The following is an 18,948-nucleotide window of genomic DNA, read 5'->3' on the forward strand; positions in this document are numbered from 1 at the left end:
GGGTGGAGAAGGGGGAATGGTAGGCTGAAGGTCACAATAGTACAGGATCATGAACTATTATTATTCCTAATGTATACACCTGGTCTTTGGGATAATTAAAAAATAGTAATTAAAGGTGTTAGCTTCATAATTCCCATTCTTAGTTCCTTCTTCTCTTGCTTACCTTGATTACCTACCCATTACAAAGCTGGCTTTTTAGAGTCTTTAGAGGCTTTCACGAGAATAACAATTTCTTCTTGATCAGTTATCCATCTGGCAAAGCTGTGATGTACAGCTCTCGTAGATCAGAGCCACAGGTGTTTTAGGCAGCCAGCCTTATGGAAAAAGCTCAGCTCCCTCAAGGAGTGCTGATTTCAACTCAGATCTGTCACAAGGTTGATGTAGTTTGGACTGAATAGATGGCATCCTACCCTTCCCAGCAGGTAACTGTGTCATGGGGGTGCGGGGCAAGCACAAAACTTTAAAGAGCCACGTAGCTGGAAGCTGGGAATGTCTGATCGGCCTTCTCCAACTTGTTCGTGGGAACTTCTTTTGACAACACCTTGAACTGTAGCACCAAAAAAAGGCCTCAAAAAACATGAGGCCAAAGAACTAACTCCAGCAAGCTTTTAAGCCTCTTTGCAGCACAGCCCTTCCACAGTGTGGTGCGTGCTTAAGTAACACACCACCACATGCAAAACAACAGCTTACCTGAGCATCTCCAGCATCCTGCAGTTAAAACTCATGGGGAAAAGCTACACATCTACATGTTGTCTCTACTACTGCAGCCTTCAAGAAGCTTGAGCAAATCTGCCTGAAAAGCGGGTGATGGTTGTTCTGCAAAGTAGTCAGAGCTGTTTGCTTGAGGAAAGAACATGGAGTTGGCAGGCCAAAACAGCACACAGAGTGTGGCAGGCCAGCTGAAAAATGTGCTGACTCAGTGCATCTTAGATCACAGCATAAAGCAACCTGTCTTAGGGGGGTACGGTACTCCTGTGCTTACCAAATGTCATTTCTCTCACTCTGTGGGGATAAAATAAGCAACACCACCCTATAGATATTACCCATGCCTCAGACATCTGCCAGAGCACTGTTAGGTGAAGCAACCTCTCTGATACCAAACACTAACCTAAAACAGGAAATAAAGCACAGAATGGTTTTTTACCACAGGCCCCTCAGAATCAGCACAACACATCCTGCCATATTTGCAATAGCCAGTTCCGGACGTGATCTAATCATTGAATACAGATACTACCCTTACCCAAAAAGAATTATCATGTTCTTATTTAATACAGGTCATTTAAAAAAAAAAAAACCAACCTTTTCCTTTTTTTTTTTTTTACCTGTGCCACAATCTCTGCACCACCTTCTCACAAAAGACAATCCTCAATCCAGTGGGAAAAGTCTCTAGATTTCAGCATGAGCTCCATACCAATTCCAGCTTTTATACTGAGGGGAAAGTGAGCAATTGTGCAATACATGGTGTCATTTATTGGTGACCTGGATGAAAATATGAGTCTAACATCGAGAATGACAACAGAGAACAGGTTCTGAAAGGGCTCCAGTCTCAAAGCCTGACCTCTTCCCACAGCAGCTCTCCTTCAGTGATTTAAGTTAGCTTGCATCACAGCTCTGGTAGCAGCAAAAGAATGCAAAATTACCTTCTAGAAAAAGATTAAAATAATAGAAATATCACTTAACTATCAGATTCTATAAAGAGTTTACATAACACAAAAGAGAAATGACAGCTTGCCATTTCACCATTCTCCTGTGTCTTGGTGGGGAGAACCCTTGCCTAAGTGCTGGTGGAAGACCAGTATCTCTTACTGGAACTATTATTATCTGTTAGAAAAGTAGAAGGAAATCTTGGGTGGGTGGAGGGGGAAGCACTGACTTTTATTCAAGACAGAAAAACGCATTTTTCCCTGAAGATACTTCCCTGTGAAAATACTGTGCTTTCCTGTGTTACAGCCAGTCAAAAGCTCTGTGTTGCTCCACTCAAAAGCACTCAGAGCCTCTTACACAAAGCCTGGGCCTCTCCAGTGTGTTACCTGTGATATCTAGTGCTTGGTTCATTTGTCATGGGGGTTTTGTTCATATGTAGTTCTTATTCAAATTATGTTGCATATGGCTGCAGAATCCTTACTTTCTCCCCTTCCGAAATGATGATTTGTAATATGCCAGACTCCATAGGCCACCAGACAGGACTTAGAAAAGGTGATGTCACAAAGAGTATCTTGTGGTTCTTCTAAACGTTTTGAAATGCTGCAAAGGGCATAGAATGATCTAGAGATAAAGGTACTAATTTAAAAAATGATGTTACAGTATATTCAGAGGCACAATAAAAGAAGTTATTTCCAAAGTGGATTTTGTAAGAAGATTTATTTTAATTAAGTGATTTCATGATGAAACATGGTCTTAAACAAAATAGAGATCAGTATGAAAATAAAATTATACACAGAAAAATCTTTTCCCCAAATGTTGTTGAGTAACAGGAAATACAACACAACAGTCCTGTATTCAAATTATGTAAATCTGTGAGCAGTCAAACATTATAGTACATTCCTTGAAGCCAGGCACAATGAAACACATTGTGTGCCCCTGTAACACACTCGACACATTTTCTAACTGTTCTCTCTGCCTCAAAGAAAAAAAGTGAAATGTAATGCAATGTAAATGGAGAAAAGGACATAGACCATCTTAATGCTTGAAGCACATATTCCCCATTTAGTGTTTCGTGAAAGACATATACCAAATTCAGATGAAACTTAAATTAGCTTGTAGAAAGATAGAAAAACTTGGTATTGTATTTGATATACAGTCTTGTGAACACTTAACTGAAAAGTATGGAAAGGATTAAAAAATACACCGTGTTCTACTTAAAGCTTAGAAATAAATACGCACTCTGTATTCTCAGTGCCTGAAATTCTTTAAAAACAAAGAACTTGTTATAAAATTATATCAAGTAATTGTCAAAAATGAGGGAGATGCACCTATATACCTGTTAGATTCTGGATGCCTGCATCCCCACTACAAAAGCTTGTAAAACTATATGCGCTTTCAGACATGCAGAATAAACCAAACTGTAGCCTAGTCAGGGCAGGAATATCAGCTGACTTGGGGGTAGCAGTATTCCACACCACATCCCTCATTACCTTCTTGTTCTCTAAAGTTCTCCCTTTCCATACTGTACCAGCCCTTACAAGTACAAATGTTCAGTCACTTATACAAAAAGCAGCCTTTCTGATCAGGATTCGCAGATGCCCTCAAGGCTGTGTCATTCCAAGATTGCAAAGAAAAAGCATCCTCCTAATATGATTTATGTACTTATTATTATTAGAATTCTTCCTCTCCCTGCAATGCTGATAATAAACAGCAGTCTCCTGAGTGTTGCAGACTCATTGCAGAAAAATGTCCTGCTGTATGGAACTACTGAACCATTATGGTTCAATGTACTAGTTGTCTTCTCATTTAGGACTTCAAGTTTATATCAATTCTTACAGTCTCAGTTACCATGTTGAAGAAGAAAACTCGCAAGGAATTCTTCTTTTCACTCTATACTGATGCATCCAATAGTCTTGTCTTTTAGGTAAAGAGCCAGCTCAGCTTTTAGGCAGAGAACCCCATCCTGAAGTCTTCCTACCCTCTTATTTTTTCTGATAATGTCATTAGAGTGTGAATGGAGTCAAGACTTGCATCAGCTTGGCTAAAACTAACTAGGTCATTGAGAATATTTTAATTACCTTAAGTAAGCTTTAGAAACGGCATATCAGTCCCTGTCTTTGTGGAAATGCATGGTTCTTACAACCCGTAACACAAACCCCAAGCATCTAAGAAAAAAAAAAAAAAAAATCTGCATTTCAACACATCTAAGTATTAGGGATTTGGCCCATCACATTTTAAAGGAATGTCACCATTGGTTGTATTGATTTAACTTATCAGATGTTATTTCTCTTGCCAAATGCAGATAGTAATAAACAGTCATTATTTGTACTAACAAGAGTAAAGAGGACTTCCAGACACCACCCTTACTTTAATTAAAGCCTTCATTTTCCTGAAAATAACCCAAATTAAAAGAAAAAAACCCCCACAACCCAGACCAATTACAACAAGAAAAAATGCACATAGAAGTAAATTTTCTGACTCTGTAGTTTAGATTTTCAAAACCTAATAATTAGGTAAAGCATGTCTTGCAGTTGCAGTAACACTAAAGTACTTCAGGATGAATAGTAATTTTTCCCTAGGTGCATTATCATAGCCTAATTTTCAGACAAAAGGTATCCCCTTTTGTATACCCAGTGATCATTCACAGCTCACTGTCCTGCTCCCTATTTGCAAAGTGCAGTCCTATTTCTGTCCCTACTCCTCCAGACTTATCTTCACTCTACCACTGTTCCACGGCTGCATCTTGTATGCTCTCTGTGCTGCATGGAACTGCCCTATCTTATCATTACAGCACCTGCAATTGCATTCCTTCCTTAGAATTATTTATGAGGCTTCAGAGATTTATTTACTTATTTATACAGTAATCTACTTTAAAATTACTCAGCTCCAATGTCTGGCTGCAGTCAACATAGCAATCAAATATGATGTCTCAGCAAAATCTTCTTTTATTGACCTTATACTGCTAGATGAGTATTTCTAATTATAAAAATTGTAATTCTCACTTAAAATGAAAGATGTTGAATAGTCAGTGGAGCACGTCATGAGCTGCTGGTATGGCAACTAGCAGGCATCAGTGATTGGAACAAGCTTTTGGAACAATCTCATTCAAGGGCTGTATGACAAAGTCTCCAGCTGTGGAAGGCACAGTCCTCACTAAGGTAATAAATCCCTGCTGCTGTGATATCTGGATCAGCACTCACCTGCCTCACTGCACAGGCTGTGCACCCACCTAGCCAACAGCCTGAAGCAGCCCAGGGGGATCACAAATTCTGGCAGTATAAAATATTACAAGAAAAATCTCCTGCCTCATTAATTTTGCAAAACCAAAATCAAAGGACATTTTTCCCTTAGATACATATTCAACTGTTTTCCAAAAATCTTTTATGACTAATTTTCTTAAACTACTTAATTTGGATGTCAGAGTAACATCGACTATAGTTGGTAGTCGATCCTATCGACTCTGGACTGAAGGATGCTGCTTTGAAAAATAAACAAACCCACAGTCTTACTCTGATACTACAGCTTCGATCAGCGTAGGTGGTCAGCAATTGTCTCTGGGTGATTGTAGGATTATAGGCAATCAAAAGGGAGAGGAAGGATGGCCTTTGGAAGGCAGCCCAGAATAAAGGAGACCAGAGTCCTGTGGAGTTCTGTAGGCCTATACATTTAAAAGCTAATTACATTGATGTCAGCACAAAAGTATGTTAAATTAGTGGAACAATATACCTCCTGAGTGCTTAACAAAAGCCCTCTAAGTAGACAAGGCTTATTCTAGAAGGGGCTGAATGAGAAGCTTCTGAAACTTCTAAAAAAAGAAACAAAACAGAAAAGATGAGTTTCATTATTCAAAAGGTTTTTAATGGAAGAAAGGAGAGCAGCATAGCTTAGCTACCTTTTGCACTCACCATAATTTTAAGAAATTTGTTAGAATACCTCTCTAGTTTAAATTTGATTGTAATTATTCTGTAATGTAATCTGAAAGGAAACAAATTCAAAGTTTGAATTATTGATTTAGAAGGGGATTAATCAATGAGTGTACCAATTATTTCATATACTTCTTAGGTGGTGTTTTTAGATACACTTTGAATGCATACAGATACTCAATGGATTGTAACCGTTCCACAAGAGTCTTTGACTGTCATCCTTTTACCTACAGTCAGGAGGAGCCTTTCTAAGAAGTATTCAGAAAGTCATCATGTAGTTATACAAAACAGAACTCTCAAATAATGATTTTACCTTAAAATACCTACAGCATAACATGGCTCTGAACAAAGCCGATGAAGTAAAGCCCTAAAAGAAGTTTCAACCTGAAAAACATCTTTCTTTCCATAAAATTATTTTTTAAAATACTAGAAGCATTTAAATAAAAAAAAACTTCATAGCATTTAACACCCTAAATAGTAGTAGTCTAGTGCCAAAATTAGTCAATCTAAAATTGAACAGAAGCACTATGAAGCTTATTGCATATTTGAAAGAGATGCACAATATAAACCATCTTTCATTTGAAAATTCTGTGTTTGGATGGTCAGCTTTATAATTTTGCACACTGCTAACAAAAATGGGTTGTACTGGCTTTACAATAAAGTTCTTTTCCTCTACTATTTGCCTAACATATGTTTATCCTCCAGCAAACAAGTAATTTCAAATTCAACCTCCCAAATTCTTTTTTACTGTAAAATATTTAGGCAAAAAATTAGACTAGTCCAAGAGCGGCCTGAAGACCAAACTTCTGCTCAGTTCCTACTACTAATAACAGGAATAAATTGACCCTCCACATAAAAACAGTGGTAGGAAAAACAAAAACACTCTATAATTTAATGCAGATAAGTTTCATTTGCTGAAAAGAAGTAACTTGCTTTATGCTTTGGGAATTGAACTTACACTGGCTATTCAAACACAGCTGCTGCAGACTCCCCTTTTGTGAATAGGAATTCCCTCAGTCCAGAGACACTGTGCTTCAAGTATCTCCATAAAATTCTGCAGCTAGGAGTGCAGAAAGTCAGTAAACATCTGCAATTAATACTGCTGAGGTTACATTTTAAAACCAGATGATACCTTGTGAATGCTTCAGAAAGAATTTTTTTCCTTTTTTTTCACCCCTTTTTTTAAAGGATTAAAAATACATAAGCAACCACAAAACTCTTCTCTTTCCTATAATTTTAAACAGAGAAAACTACCATTCTGGTGCTCTGCCAGTTTAACTCATGCCAGAAACTTTGTCTGATGTCCTGCCAGCATGCTGCTGCCTAGATTTTCAGTTTCCCTGAAGATTACATATATTCCCTGTACCCTGTGTGACCCAAGGTTAGCTGCTGCAAAATGGAGTTCATGTGGTGCCCAGCAGGCCTGTGTGCACACATGGATTTCACCCCAGATACTCTCTAAGCCATATTAACCATTTTTATGGTAGGTTCAGTACAAGGATAATGAAAATTATGTTTGAAAGCAAAAAAGGCAATTATTTGATGAATACGAAGGTAAAACAGCAGGCAAGGGGTGGGGAACACAGTTTGGGTTGAAAGGCTTTCCCATCTTACCCTGCCAGGTGCTGCTGACGGTGTGACAGAGGTGGCAGATGGCTGTCTCCTGCTCTCCTGCCTGCTGTGGGAGAAAGCACCGCTGTCCTTATCTGGCTTGGAACCTTGAACGGTGACTGCTTGTTACAGTAGGTGCCACACTGAGCAATTCCACTGATTACAAGCTTTTCTGGTGTATTTAGGAGTGTAATGGTTAAACTGACTGCTAGCAGCACCAGGTGAGCAAAGTGCACCTCTGCTAGGCTGGGATTTTGGGACCTGGAAAGAGGTGGACCTGACCTTGCAGTGCTGGGGACAGAGGCCACTCAGCTGCAAGCCTGGCCGGGAGAGATGCACTGACCTGCAAGCTGCCTTTTGGCTCATGATGAGTGGCTCCACCTCCCAGCAGAGCAGGAAACATGGGCACCTCACCTAAATTCTTGTGGGGACCTCCCCCACCAGACTCTGCCTGATGGAGATGCTGCAGGTTAAGTTAGGACGAGCTGTCATCACTCTAGCTAAAGAGTCTACTTCAGGTTGACTGGCTTTTTTTCTACCTAAGTGAAAATCTCCTTTACACCATCTGGAAGGCTCTGAGGAGACGCAGACCTTTCAGATAGGCTTCTCAAGTCTTTCTCTATCTGGACTCTTGTCCCTGCCACACAGCATGTCATAACGAAAGCATCATGGTCACCTGTTGCAGTTGGCTTTCACTTGGGACACATGTAACGGGAATGGCTTCCAACACCAAAGGGAGAATATTTCAAGCAGTTGCCAGGAGATGTGGGTGTTTGACAAAGCTCAGGCTTCCTTTCCAATACTCCCTCCTTGCTAATCTCTTCAGGGCAGCAGCATCGCTTATAACATCACAAAGAGCCAGCCAAGGGTTCGAGGCACCACAGGTAGCTGTATCCAGGCAACTAACACCTCAATTTTCAAACAGCATTTTTCTAGAGTCCCCCAGGTGATGCTGGCAGCAAAGGAGGAAGCAGCAGCTTCTCCTTAGTCTCTCTTGGGTTTAACGCTACAAAGATTCTGGATTTCTTTAAATTTATCTATTTTCTAACTGACAGCTGCCCCACTGGTGACCCTGTCACATCTTTACATAATAACAGATCATCATGGCTGATTTAAATTATTTTTACATGCATAAATACAGAACAAATGGCTGCAGTAGATATATTTAAATAAAAATTGACAAGATGCATTTATTGTTTTAGTTTTGTACAAAAGCATAACTTAAAAGGCAAACTAGTATAAACTTACTTTGTGCCAAGTATTTAAACTTTTCATTCCAAAGAGTATCTGGTTCAAAACTTGTAGATACAGTTTCCACCTGGGAAATCTCTTTTTTAGACCACAGATAACACAGTATTGTAAAATGAAAATTCTGTAGTCCTTCCAACATTTTGCTTCGAGTGCCAGAGTTTTAGCTACTCAGTGAATGGATCATATGAAACATGAGCCATGCTGGAGTGACCTGATGAAAAGTCAGTTTGCCTACTGCTCATTCATGTTCTGAAAAAAGATGTGCATTAGGATCTGTGACATGCAATCTTAGCAAAGACTGATAAATATATGTGTAGAAAGAGGGTGACATGTTTGGATTTTTCTTTGCTACTTCATACCAGCCAGAAGTAGTGTAAGAAAAGCTATGTTACTTAAGAGAGTCCCAGATGTCATGCAGAAGCTCAGTTATTCTTGAAATAAAAGAATGCTTTCACTCTGATTTTGCTTTTCCTTTGCACGCATAACATATTTTCAGTAATTCTGAAGGGTTTTCTCAGTCTCTGCTGCCACCACCACAGCTGCACCTCCCTTCTGACTTGGAGGGTGGACTGGCAGTCCCTGCTGACGACATCTCCATAGATGTTCACATCTGTTGGAAAGAACCTCCCACAAGAACAAAGCAGGATACCTCCCTGAGATACCCTTTCAAGAGTCTCCAAAGTGAGAACGTTACTTCAGAAGCTACTTTTCCCACAGAACAGGGCTTGCTGTGCTTCGGTGCTACCAAAAGGACTAGCACAAAGCCAGATTCATGTTCTTGTCATCCAGCATCCAAGTGCAACTTCGGGAATTTTAAAATGTGGTGGGGATGCACTGAGTGACAGCAGCTGTACGAGACATGGCGTGCAGCTGCACAAGTGTTCCACAAGACCATCTGGAGGAAAGTACCAAAAATAGATGCGAGCAAGCCTCATGTATTTCAGCGAAATTAAGCATAAAGAAATTGGTGTCCATGCAGTGTTTGATATGCCATAAAAACTGTTTCAAATAACATTTGATAAGAAAACTATTTATCAGTGAAAATGCAAGCTTGGACACTACGAACAGTTTACATCTTGTAGGTGTTCACTGATACAAGACAGTGGCATTATGACCAGTGGCTCACCTTAGAGTAGGTTACTCATGGTTTTCCAAATGAGCTAGTGTTTTATGGTGCTGTACAAATAAAAATTTGTGGGGAGAATATGAAATATCTGTATTAAACTCCACTGCATTAAGTTATCCAATGCATGAAAAATGACCCAGATGCATTTAAAATAAATGCATATTACAATATCACATATAGTATTATAAAATTATTACTTAAGTGCACAGTCCTGATATCTATAGACATGGCACTGTGAAGAAAGCCTGGTTCCTAAGCGTTTTTATAGATACTTGATAGTGATGTAGTTTGCTATCAGTCAGATCATAATGTCCCTTCAACTTTGGTACATTCAGTGCAAAATATTTTCGGGAGTTTTTTTACTCTTATAAAAATAAAAGGCATTTTTTCCCCTGGAGAGTGCTTAAAGAATAAACACTAGCAGAATGTCTGTTCAAGCATGGAAAGTGACAGAACAGAAATAGCGTTTTAGTTTGCTTGGTTCCTGTTTACACTCTAAGAAACATAATATAATGAACCTATAAAAATAAACAGAAGTCACTGTGTTAGGGGTTTTTTCCTGATATGATGTGATAATTTGCTAGTTTCTTCTTAAAATAGTTTCCATGCAGTATAAAGCACAAAATCAGTCTTATTAAGTTATTAAGTTCATTGTAACAGCTCATATTTTGTCATACACACCACTGGCAAATGCATTTCCACAAACCTCCTTAATGCAAGCTGTTGTTACGTCCTTTGTTGCTGACTTGCCTTCCAGTTCACTTCTGCCCCAGGAACTTGAGCTCTATGGTGCACCCCATGCAGGCACTCGTAGTCTTAGGTAAGCAAGTGCTGGATATGCTTTTACAAAATATGGCATAAAGTAATGTACCTTCATGAATTAAAAAAAAAAAATCATTTGTATGCTTTTTTTTTTTATAATTTACTGGGTAGATAAGGGGCTGAATGATTTCACATTTTGACTTGAATTTTCTATTCAACAACTTTGATGAAATCCAGTGATTGGGTACATGTCAGTTTTGCAGTAGCCAGATTGATCAACATGGCATCACGTTTCTTGTTTGCTCAGAACGTAAATTAAAGAAGCGTGGAAAAACCATGGATTGCAAGACTTGGTTCTCCCTGCACATCAGGCACACTCTAGTTTCACTGTAGAGAATTCTGCCACTACCACAACGCTTTTTAATTGCTTCGTAAGCTCTTTCTTGGAACCTCATTATTTGAATTGCACCATGAAACAATTTTCCTCTAGGAAATCCAATACAAAAGTTCATTCATTCCTTGAGAAGACAGATCCACAAAAGTCCAATGAGCTGGGCACTGTGGTTTGTGTATCACTCCAGTCCAAAAGTACTTGTCTCTTCAACTGCTGTCAACAGTTTTTCATATAACATAGAGAATGATGGGTAAGGGGGGAGGTCCAGACGATTGAAACAAGTGTGAGCCCTGAGGGGAAAAAAAGAGAGGAGGTGAAGAAGTACATTATTTAAAAGGTTCAAAAGAGAACACACAGACTGGTATGTGCTTGCACAGAGATGGGCAGATAGTATTTCTTTCAGAAGACTGTGTTCTGTCAAATCATGTTTTCCAAATGAACAGATAGTGAGGCTTAATTTACTTTCTTCTCATTAAAATAAGCCAGTAAGAAGCATTTATGATGGTCTTTAGAAATGCACTGACAGCCCAAGAGGCATAGGATAAATTTTATCCATTAAATGTGCATGAGGAAAAAAAATTATACAGCATTCAATCCAAACAGTCTGGTCTGAAATCTTGGCTTTAAATGTGTCTTCTGAGATGCAGCATTTCTTTTCTGTACTGATGACACTTGAATACTGTATTTATAATAATAAACAAGATATTTCCCTACATCTCCAGATATACAGGAAACAACCCCACAGTAGTAAAGGACAGACAAATTAGATGCTCTTCCTTCTACAATTTCCTTGGCATTGTGCTCTTGGGAAACTACTGCTTGTGCTGATTTTCCCTAGGTACATACCTGGCCTTACAAGCCAATGACTTTTGTAATTACACAAAACTATGCAGGATGACCCTGTGATTTATTTCTCAGTTTTTGAAGTCCATCTGCCTCAGTTTGTTGACACATTTGGAACTGTCTCTCAAAACCTCTTCCAGAGAATGGAAAGGGAGATAACAAAGGTTTCTCTTCGTAATAGAATAATGGATATCATTGCCTGACCTCAGGGCAGGCTATGGACTGTGCTCTCTAAAACACTGTAGTGAGTGAGCCTGCTCTAATGAAATAGATAGCGTAACTATGAACATGATGCATTCTTGAAGATGAAATGATGCAAAGAGAAGCTGGAGGAGGCATCTTTTCTGCTCTAAAGCTTTTTACCAAAGTCTCACTTGAGACTGGTTTTTGGCATTTTTGTATTTTGGCAGGTCTATATTTACAAATAATTCATTCTTCTGCAATAAAACACATCATAGAGTTATTTATATACAACCCAGCTGAAAAACAAAGTCTTCCTGCAGTGACTTGCCCTTCATCAGTATGATCTGTATTAAGTGTAAATATGTTAATGGAAGGACTGAACAGGCTCCCTCCTCATAGCAAATGTGACTCCTCATTTAACCTAACCAATCCAGAAATCCAGGTGTCTACCACAGATCTGTACAGACTTTCTCTGAACCAGAAAGTGCTGCCTTCCATGTGAGCAAATTCACTCAATGCCATTTTAAGTGGCTCTCAGCTCCTGACTACGGGGATGGAACATGAAGTGAAGTGGGTTAATCTCGCTTGTTAAAAAACCTAAGAGTCCATTACAAACCCTCACTGACGCTGAAACACTCAGTTAAAGCCTTGTAGTGTCATAAAAATGACTGAAGAAATGTATACACAGTACACAAAGCCACACTATTATTATAAACACAGTCCAAACACCAAATATATTAAGAAAACATTGAATTAAGCACCCTCCCCAAATACAGTACTCTTAGAAGTACACTGTTGGCATTCCCCCACCTGATATTCCAGGAGCCTGGTAAAATTTCTCCACCCAGCCACCTCTCTAAGGCTCCTGGGGGAAACCTTGCATTTTACTCCTTCTTTGCCTTTCCGAAAACCTTACAAAATAGTATCTGTCATATAATTTAAATTATTGCATTTCTTCCTGCATACTTAAAAAAATTTGAAAATGTTATCTTTTGAAGAAAGAGACTGATTTAAGCCCAGCAGCAAATGGAACTCAGTGATCTCTTGAATTCAGTGTAGATCGTGGAAGAGTCTTGGGCAATTAACAGTCTAACCACATGCTTCTGCTGCATGGGGCTGGCAGCCACTCATTAGAACTATGGATCATGCTGTGTGGGTTGTAAAACCACAAATTATAAAAGACATAGTGTATAATTAGCAAGATTTTGTTACTAAATGGTTTAATAGTAAGCCAGCATGTTGTTTACATTTATTAAGAGAACTGAGTTTTATCTTAATTTTGAGGGCAATTTTGAAAATGCAGTCACTTACTTCAGAAAACCAAGTAATTAAAAAGACAAAACCAAGACCTTTGTCTTCTGAGGCGATGCATGCTTTTCTAACCCCAGCAAACAACTTCAGAAGTTTAAGAGGAAAGGTTTGTCCCCCCTTCTGGACAGTATTTTCCCATTCCAACATTTCAAACCACATGGGCACTAACTGTTCGTCTTCCTGGGCTCACATATTATGACAACATTTCAAACCATCTTCGTTTCTAAAGCCTAGATTCCTGATTCATCTCCATTTCATTTTGATTACCATAGTAAAATAGAGTGACTTAGGACTGAAATTGTGTAGTCAGACATAAAAACTATTTTCACGTGAATCATCACGTGCGTATGAACCTGGAACTAATTTCTCAGCATGTGTGTGAAATGAAAGAGTAACAGTCCCTCCCCTGATTTAGTCTAATCTACAACACAGTATAAAAGAAGGAAGTAGAAGTGGCATTGAGGTAGCAATAGTTACGCTAGACCTGTAATAATCAAACTTTTCAGGCATTTTACATCCTGCCTTGTTAGTGTAAAAGATACAAGCTAGGCAACCTGACGTGCCTCACAGAAATCTCACTGTTGTGATTCAGCAGAACTGATTACACAGCAGTCAGAACAGTGGGAATTAGGTAAACATCTAGTGAAAACTTTTATGTTTATATTCACAGCTGCTTTGACCACAATCACGTATCTAAGTAACTATACTAGTTGCCCTTTGGATCTCAAAATCAGGGAGAAGAGATGGGGATAGGTACCTTATGTGTTTACACCACTGCAGTAGTGTTTTTAGAAACAGAAGAAGAAGCAAAGTCCTCTGACTTGTTAAGCTTTTGCCACCCTCACACCAAGCATTATCAAATTTCACAAGCACTCCTGCTAAAAGGGCAATTTGCAGAGTACAACACTGCTAGGAGCCAGTGATAGTGCCTTAACATAAGTGCTTTAGTTATCTGAGAATCAGTAAGAGCCACAGAGTCCTAGGGCAGCATTCTCAGCAGATACAGCAATGTGTTTACACACACAGGGCTTTGTTTGGAAACCTCTTGAAAGTTTGCTCTCCGGGTCGTTGCTAACGATTTCTTACCTTCAAGCCAGTACTACCCACTGTGTGCACAGTGAGGCTTTGAAGCTGGTGAGACACAGGGTGAAGCTACCCTGCACACAGGAACTAGGTAAGTAAAAATCTAAACAGTGCTTAGGGCTTAACCCATTTAAGTATAAACACGTAAGCGGTTTTACTTTTTACAAGATCAAGGTTCCCCATGTGCAAGCAATACCAGGAATTGCTTGCTCATGACAACTGTAGATGTTTGTCATGCACAGTTGTTTTTATTTTAGCAAGTGTGTTGTTGGTTTATTTTAACATTAACATTTGTATGTTAAAAACTATCCACAGAGACAAAAATCAAATGTTTCCTAACCAAGGGAATCACAATTGAAATTTCAAGGACATGCTACAGTCTCTCAAAAGTGAGGAGGTGGCATTTCCCCTACACTTGAGGAACACCCTATGGTAGCAAAGATTCTCAACACATTTCTCTGTGTTGCACTACAGGAAGCAGTTTTATTCTGCAGTTTATTACAAGCAGGGCTCTGCATAACCTTTTCAGAGGAAATTCTGAGCATCCTGTTCTGGCAGGTCCTGACCTTTTCCATTCTGCAAGCTCTGCTTGTTAGCACTAGGAATTCCAGTATTTGAGAATATATGGAAAAACTCAGGCAATCTCTTTTCTTACTTAAACTCACAAAAACAATCTTGAATTCTGAAGTCAGAAATTACTTAAAAAAAAAATCACAGCTTTTTCTTTTTTAAACAGAATCAAAGCTAGTTCATAGGTCAATCATAATCAAACTATTAACTAGACTTGTTGGGTTACAAGATACTACTAGGCCCTCAGAGGATATTAGAGTATTTGAGTTGTAATAGCAATTTCCAGACTTTGGTTTCTTAAATCCTCAGTCACCTGGCTCTCATTTGTACTGTGAACTGGAAAGATGGCTTTGTTTAAAGGCCACCTGCCATGCCTGTGGATTTCACTGCATCCATGACTTTCTCCATGTGGTTCAGATGGCAGCCCTGAGACAGGAGCCAACCCAAGAGACATCTCTTTTTTTGACCTTATGCTGGAGGAAAAAGCTATGTGTTGTTGGTCTGAGAAACTCTGTGTGTCTGAGCTGTGAGAAACACTTGCCAGTGTCTAAGATGAGACTTCAAATCCAAGTTATTCCTGAGGAATCTTGTTTATGAGGAGTGAGTTAAGATTGGAGTTGAGTTTCCTCCATGGATCAGCCTAATGCAAAGCTACCTCCACAGGCTGTACACAGCACATTAAAGCTGAGCTCTAACTGAGCTAGGTTTCCGACACTGCACACACTAATCTTTGTATAACCACTCTTAACCCATTCTAGAGGCTACAGAATTATAGAACTGGATGAAAGGAAATCTTCCAGAAACGTATCAGTCCAATCTCAATATAGAAAAGGCAAAAACCTGTCATTTTTTGTCAATGAAGAATCCATGCTAGAAGATGTTTTTTGCATCGTTCACAAGTTATTAGTCTAGTCCTGGCATTGTTACCATGGACCTTTGAAAACAACCCAACTCTTTACAAAATGGAAAATTTAGAAAAGCAATTTTGAAATCTTCTCATCCTACTCCTCCAAACCTGCTATTATCCAATTTAAAAGCTGCCTCTTGTCTGCAAGGGCTTGTACAACTCAACTCCTGCTTTCATATCTTGGACTTTCATACTGTTCCTTTACCCTCTTCACATATTTCAATTGATCCTACTTGTTCTCTTTGAAATCCTCACCTTCTCTTGTCCCTCCTGCTGCCTCTCAAGTCAAATTAGTCCCTCCCCCCTCTTCTGCATTCACAGCCCAACTCTTTGGTATTTGTTAACATGCAACATCAGGGCAAGCATAAGAACTACATCACTAAACTATACTATAAAGGCTCTGTCTGATGCAAAAAACATGACAGTAGCTTTCACTCAGACACAGTCACAAGTGCTATTTAATTTTAATTTATATTAGTTTTTGCTCTTTAGTGATAAACTGCATGTTCATTAAGTAAGTACCTGCACATTTAGTCAAATCTGACAAAAAATTAAGTAGTTATCATTCTAATATAATTTTCTGTGAGAAAACCACTACAATATGGGTGTCAGCCACATTTACACTGCCTTGTCCATCTTAAGAGAACTGAATTCAAACAAAAATGAATGCATCAGACACTGGATCAGACACAATGGGGAAGGAAATTTTCATGTTAACGGAAGTATATTTGCATATTCAGTTAAACCTTGTTAATGTTTCTCAAACAGCTCATGTGTTATCCTGGTCACAGATACTCTGAGGTATCTCTCACATTGGTACACACACTGCTGTACCTTGGAAGAGCAGTGATCTTCCCCCACTTCTCCACGCAGAACCGTCTTGGACCATTGCTCCCCCGCAGAGAGGCAAATCCTTCATAAGGAATACTGGACGTGCCTGTCACAAACTGCCAGCACAAACAAAACATCATGGATTTTGGCTACACAGATGCTGTGGGTTAGAAACTTATTTAAATCAGCATATCCACTGAAGTCCAAATGCTTATGTAAAAGCATTTGCAAAATAAGGAAATTTTTGAGGGACACAATAAATGCTACTTTAAATGGAGGCTAAGGGAAAACAGACCATTTCCTGATAGGGCTTTAAAAGAGGCAACTTATCAGATTAATTTCCTCCAAAGGTTTCTCTTTGAAAGAGCAATTATGATATATCAGTACTGTAGAATAACACACCATTAATATCAAGTTACTTAAAACTTAAACCTAAGTGAGATTTTGCTACTGTCTTTATTCTGCTTTAAAAGGAATTTATAAAAAGGTAATAATGTCTGATGGCTTCGTCCTATGCCTTTTTGGTTATGTGGATTTTATAAACTGCTATTAAATACTGTAAGAAAATATCTGAATTCTGAGGGTTAGGTAGAATGCCCACTGACATTTGCTGAAATCCTGTCTGTTGAGCAGATGCAGTTATAACCTGCCATGAACAGATCAAACTTAGTTTTTGACAGATCAGAGGCTACTCAATTTTTAATGATCTGGACATTATAAAAACTTTTCACTAGCAGATGTGATAGGAACATATAAGCAGACATTTCTGGCTCTCCATCAAATGAAATGTCCCACACTGCCTTTTACAGACCTTTTTTAAATACTTAAACAGACAAAAGGAGAAAATTCTTTGTAATTCAGTGATCATATACAAATTCTGAATAGTTAAAACAGTGAATTTCACCATAGATCCCCCTTGCAGTGGGGAGTTGCCTGTTTCTTTACAGATAAACTGAATTTAAGGAAAATTAACTCAATAGTAAGCCCACATATATAAATATTCCTCCGTTAAGACATTTTTGTCCTCCAGCAGCAGCATGACTGGATCCTGCAGGTTCACTTAGTGAAAATGGGATTGAACTGATTTTAAGGTTTTCATCATTGTTTTCTAATTTGAGGCACTGGAACTTCCATCTAAGTTTTCTTCTTCCTAAGCTGTACACAGTTTTCCTTTTCTGTCTTTAGGAGTCTTGATGTACTTTTAATCAAACAATAGTAAAAGATTATTGACATCAGACATCTTAAACATCTTTTTAACTTAGAAATCTATAAAAATAGCTGTGAGCTTCAGTCACATGAAATTATTGCATTTAGTCTCTGACTCAGGTTATTCCCGCTAGCCAGCATCACCATAATTTCTGGATGTCATAAACCTAGATGGGAGTAGTTTAGCACCTCATTTCAATGATGCACACTATTTCTACACAGATCAGCTCATTTCTTACCTGTAAAAGTCTTAGTCGTTGTTCATTATTGAACCTTTCCACAGCAGCCCAGAACCACCGAATTACAATGTGATTGTCATGATAACCTGTTAAGACAACAAGAGCCTTTATATGCTTAGGTGTTACAAAAGTGGTTGAGAGAACAGTTAGTTTTTCCTAGTTCAGCCTTAGTCACAATAATGCCGTATTTTTTATCCAATTGCATCAAAAGCCAGGAGGTATGAGAAGAATACTCGTAAAATGCTTAAAAATCCTGAAGGCAGAGAATTCGTTTAGTATGACAAAAGGAAGTGAAATGTTTTTGTAAGCATTTCTTTCATTAATCAATCACTAACAGGAATGCCAATTCTTGAAGTATTCCAATACCATGTCATTTATCTATCTAAAGCTACAAATGATGCCGAAACCACCTCTCTCAAAGTAGTTCCCAAATCTTCCATTGTTCTCAAATTATCTCAACTGCCAGCCTGCAGTCACTGGGATTACTGTTGACTTTGAGCATGTAAAAAAAAAAAAAGGAATATCCAAGTAAAAATGGTTATCATTTCCATTTCTCTCCCATGTCTGGGTGGTACTGTACTGGTGTGCAGCTGAGCACAGTACTTTCTGTGGAGAAGACTGCTCTGTCATGTTGTCCAGACTGGAACAGTAAAGGAGGAGCTGCATGGGGATGCAACAAAGCAAACTAAAATGGACAAATTACCTTCTCCTAACACTAACTTAACCAGAGAAATTCAGAAGGTACTAAAAATATATCCCATGGGATGGTTCTTTACACTTTTGGAAATTGGGTAGTTCTAGGCCTCCCCAGCACTCTCACTGAACAAGTCAAAATTAAAGTTACCTCCTCTGTACTCTGTATTATTTCTCCAATCACTCAAGTCAATTTCTGCTGTTCCAGCTATAACCAGTTCCAGTTCTCTGGCATCAAATACAGACACCAGCCTTGCATCAACCACCTGTGAAAGGAAATAAAATGTATAGCAACATTCCTTCATTTATTTATTTTTGCCTTCCATAAAGTCTGCTACTAAGATATTTACCAGGGATCATTTCTGTCAAAA

At 38.7% G+C, this 18,948-nt stretch overlaps 2 protein-coding genes across 2 annotated transcripts in view; both read right to left on the reverse strand.

Annotated features, from left to right (window-relative positions):
- Nucleotides 1-9,665, reverse strand: part of STK17B (serine/threonine kinase 17b) — a 30,029-nt gene extending 20,364 nt beyond the window's left edge. The window contains exon 1 of the mRNA XM_027636748.1: nucleotides 7,182-9,665. The gene's annotated coding sequence lies outside the window, so the exon portion shown is untranslated. The remainder of the gene's footprint in view (nucleotides 1-7,181) is intronic.
- Nucleotides 9,666-10,106: 441 nt separating this feature from the next.
- Nucleotides 10,107-18,948, reverse strand: part of HECW2 (HECT, C2 and WW domain containing E3 ubiquitin protein ligase 2) — a 153,160-nt gene continuing 144,318 nt past the window's right edge. The window contains exons 26-29 of the mRNA XM_027636741.1: nucleotides 18,729-18,843; nucleotides 17,885-17,970; nucleotides 16,443-16,555; nucleotides 10,107-11,001 (exon numbers count right to left, since the gene is read on the reverse strand). Coding sequence (XP_027492542.1) covers nucleotides 10,890-11,001; nucleotides 16,443-16,555; nucleotides 17,885-17,970; nucleotides 18,729-18,843 — 426 coding nt within the window. The 3' untranslated portion in view covers nucleotides 10,107-10,889. The remainder of the gene's footprint in view (nucleotides 11,002-16,442; nucleotides 16,556-17,884; nucleotides 17,971-18,728; nucleotides 18,844-18,948) is intronic.

Source organism: Corapipo altera, unplaced genomic scaffold (genome assembly GCF_003945725.1).
Source record: "Corapipo altera isolate COAL_440 unplaced genomic scaffold, ASM394572v1 45, whole genome shotgun sequence".
Classification (NCBI taxonomy): Eukaryota; Metazoa; Chordata; class Aves; order Passeriformes; family Pipridae; genus Corapipo; species Corapipo altera.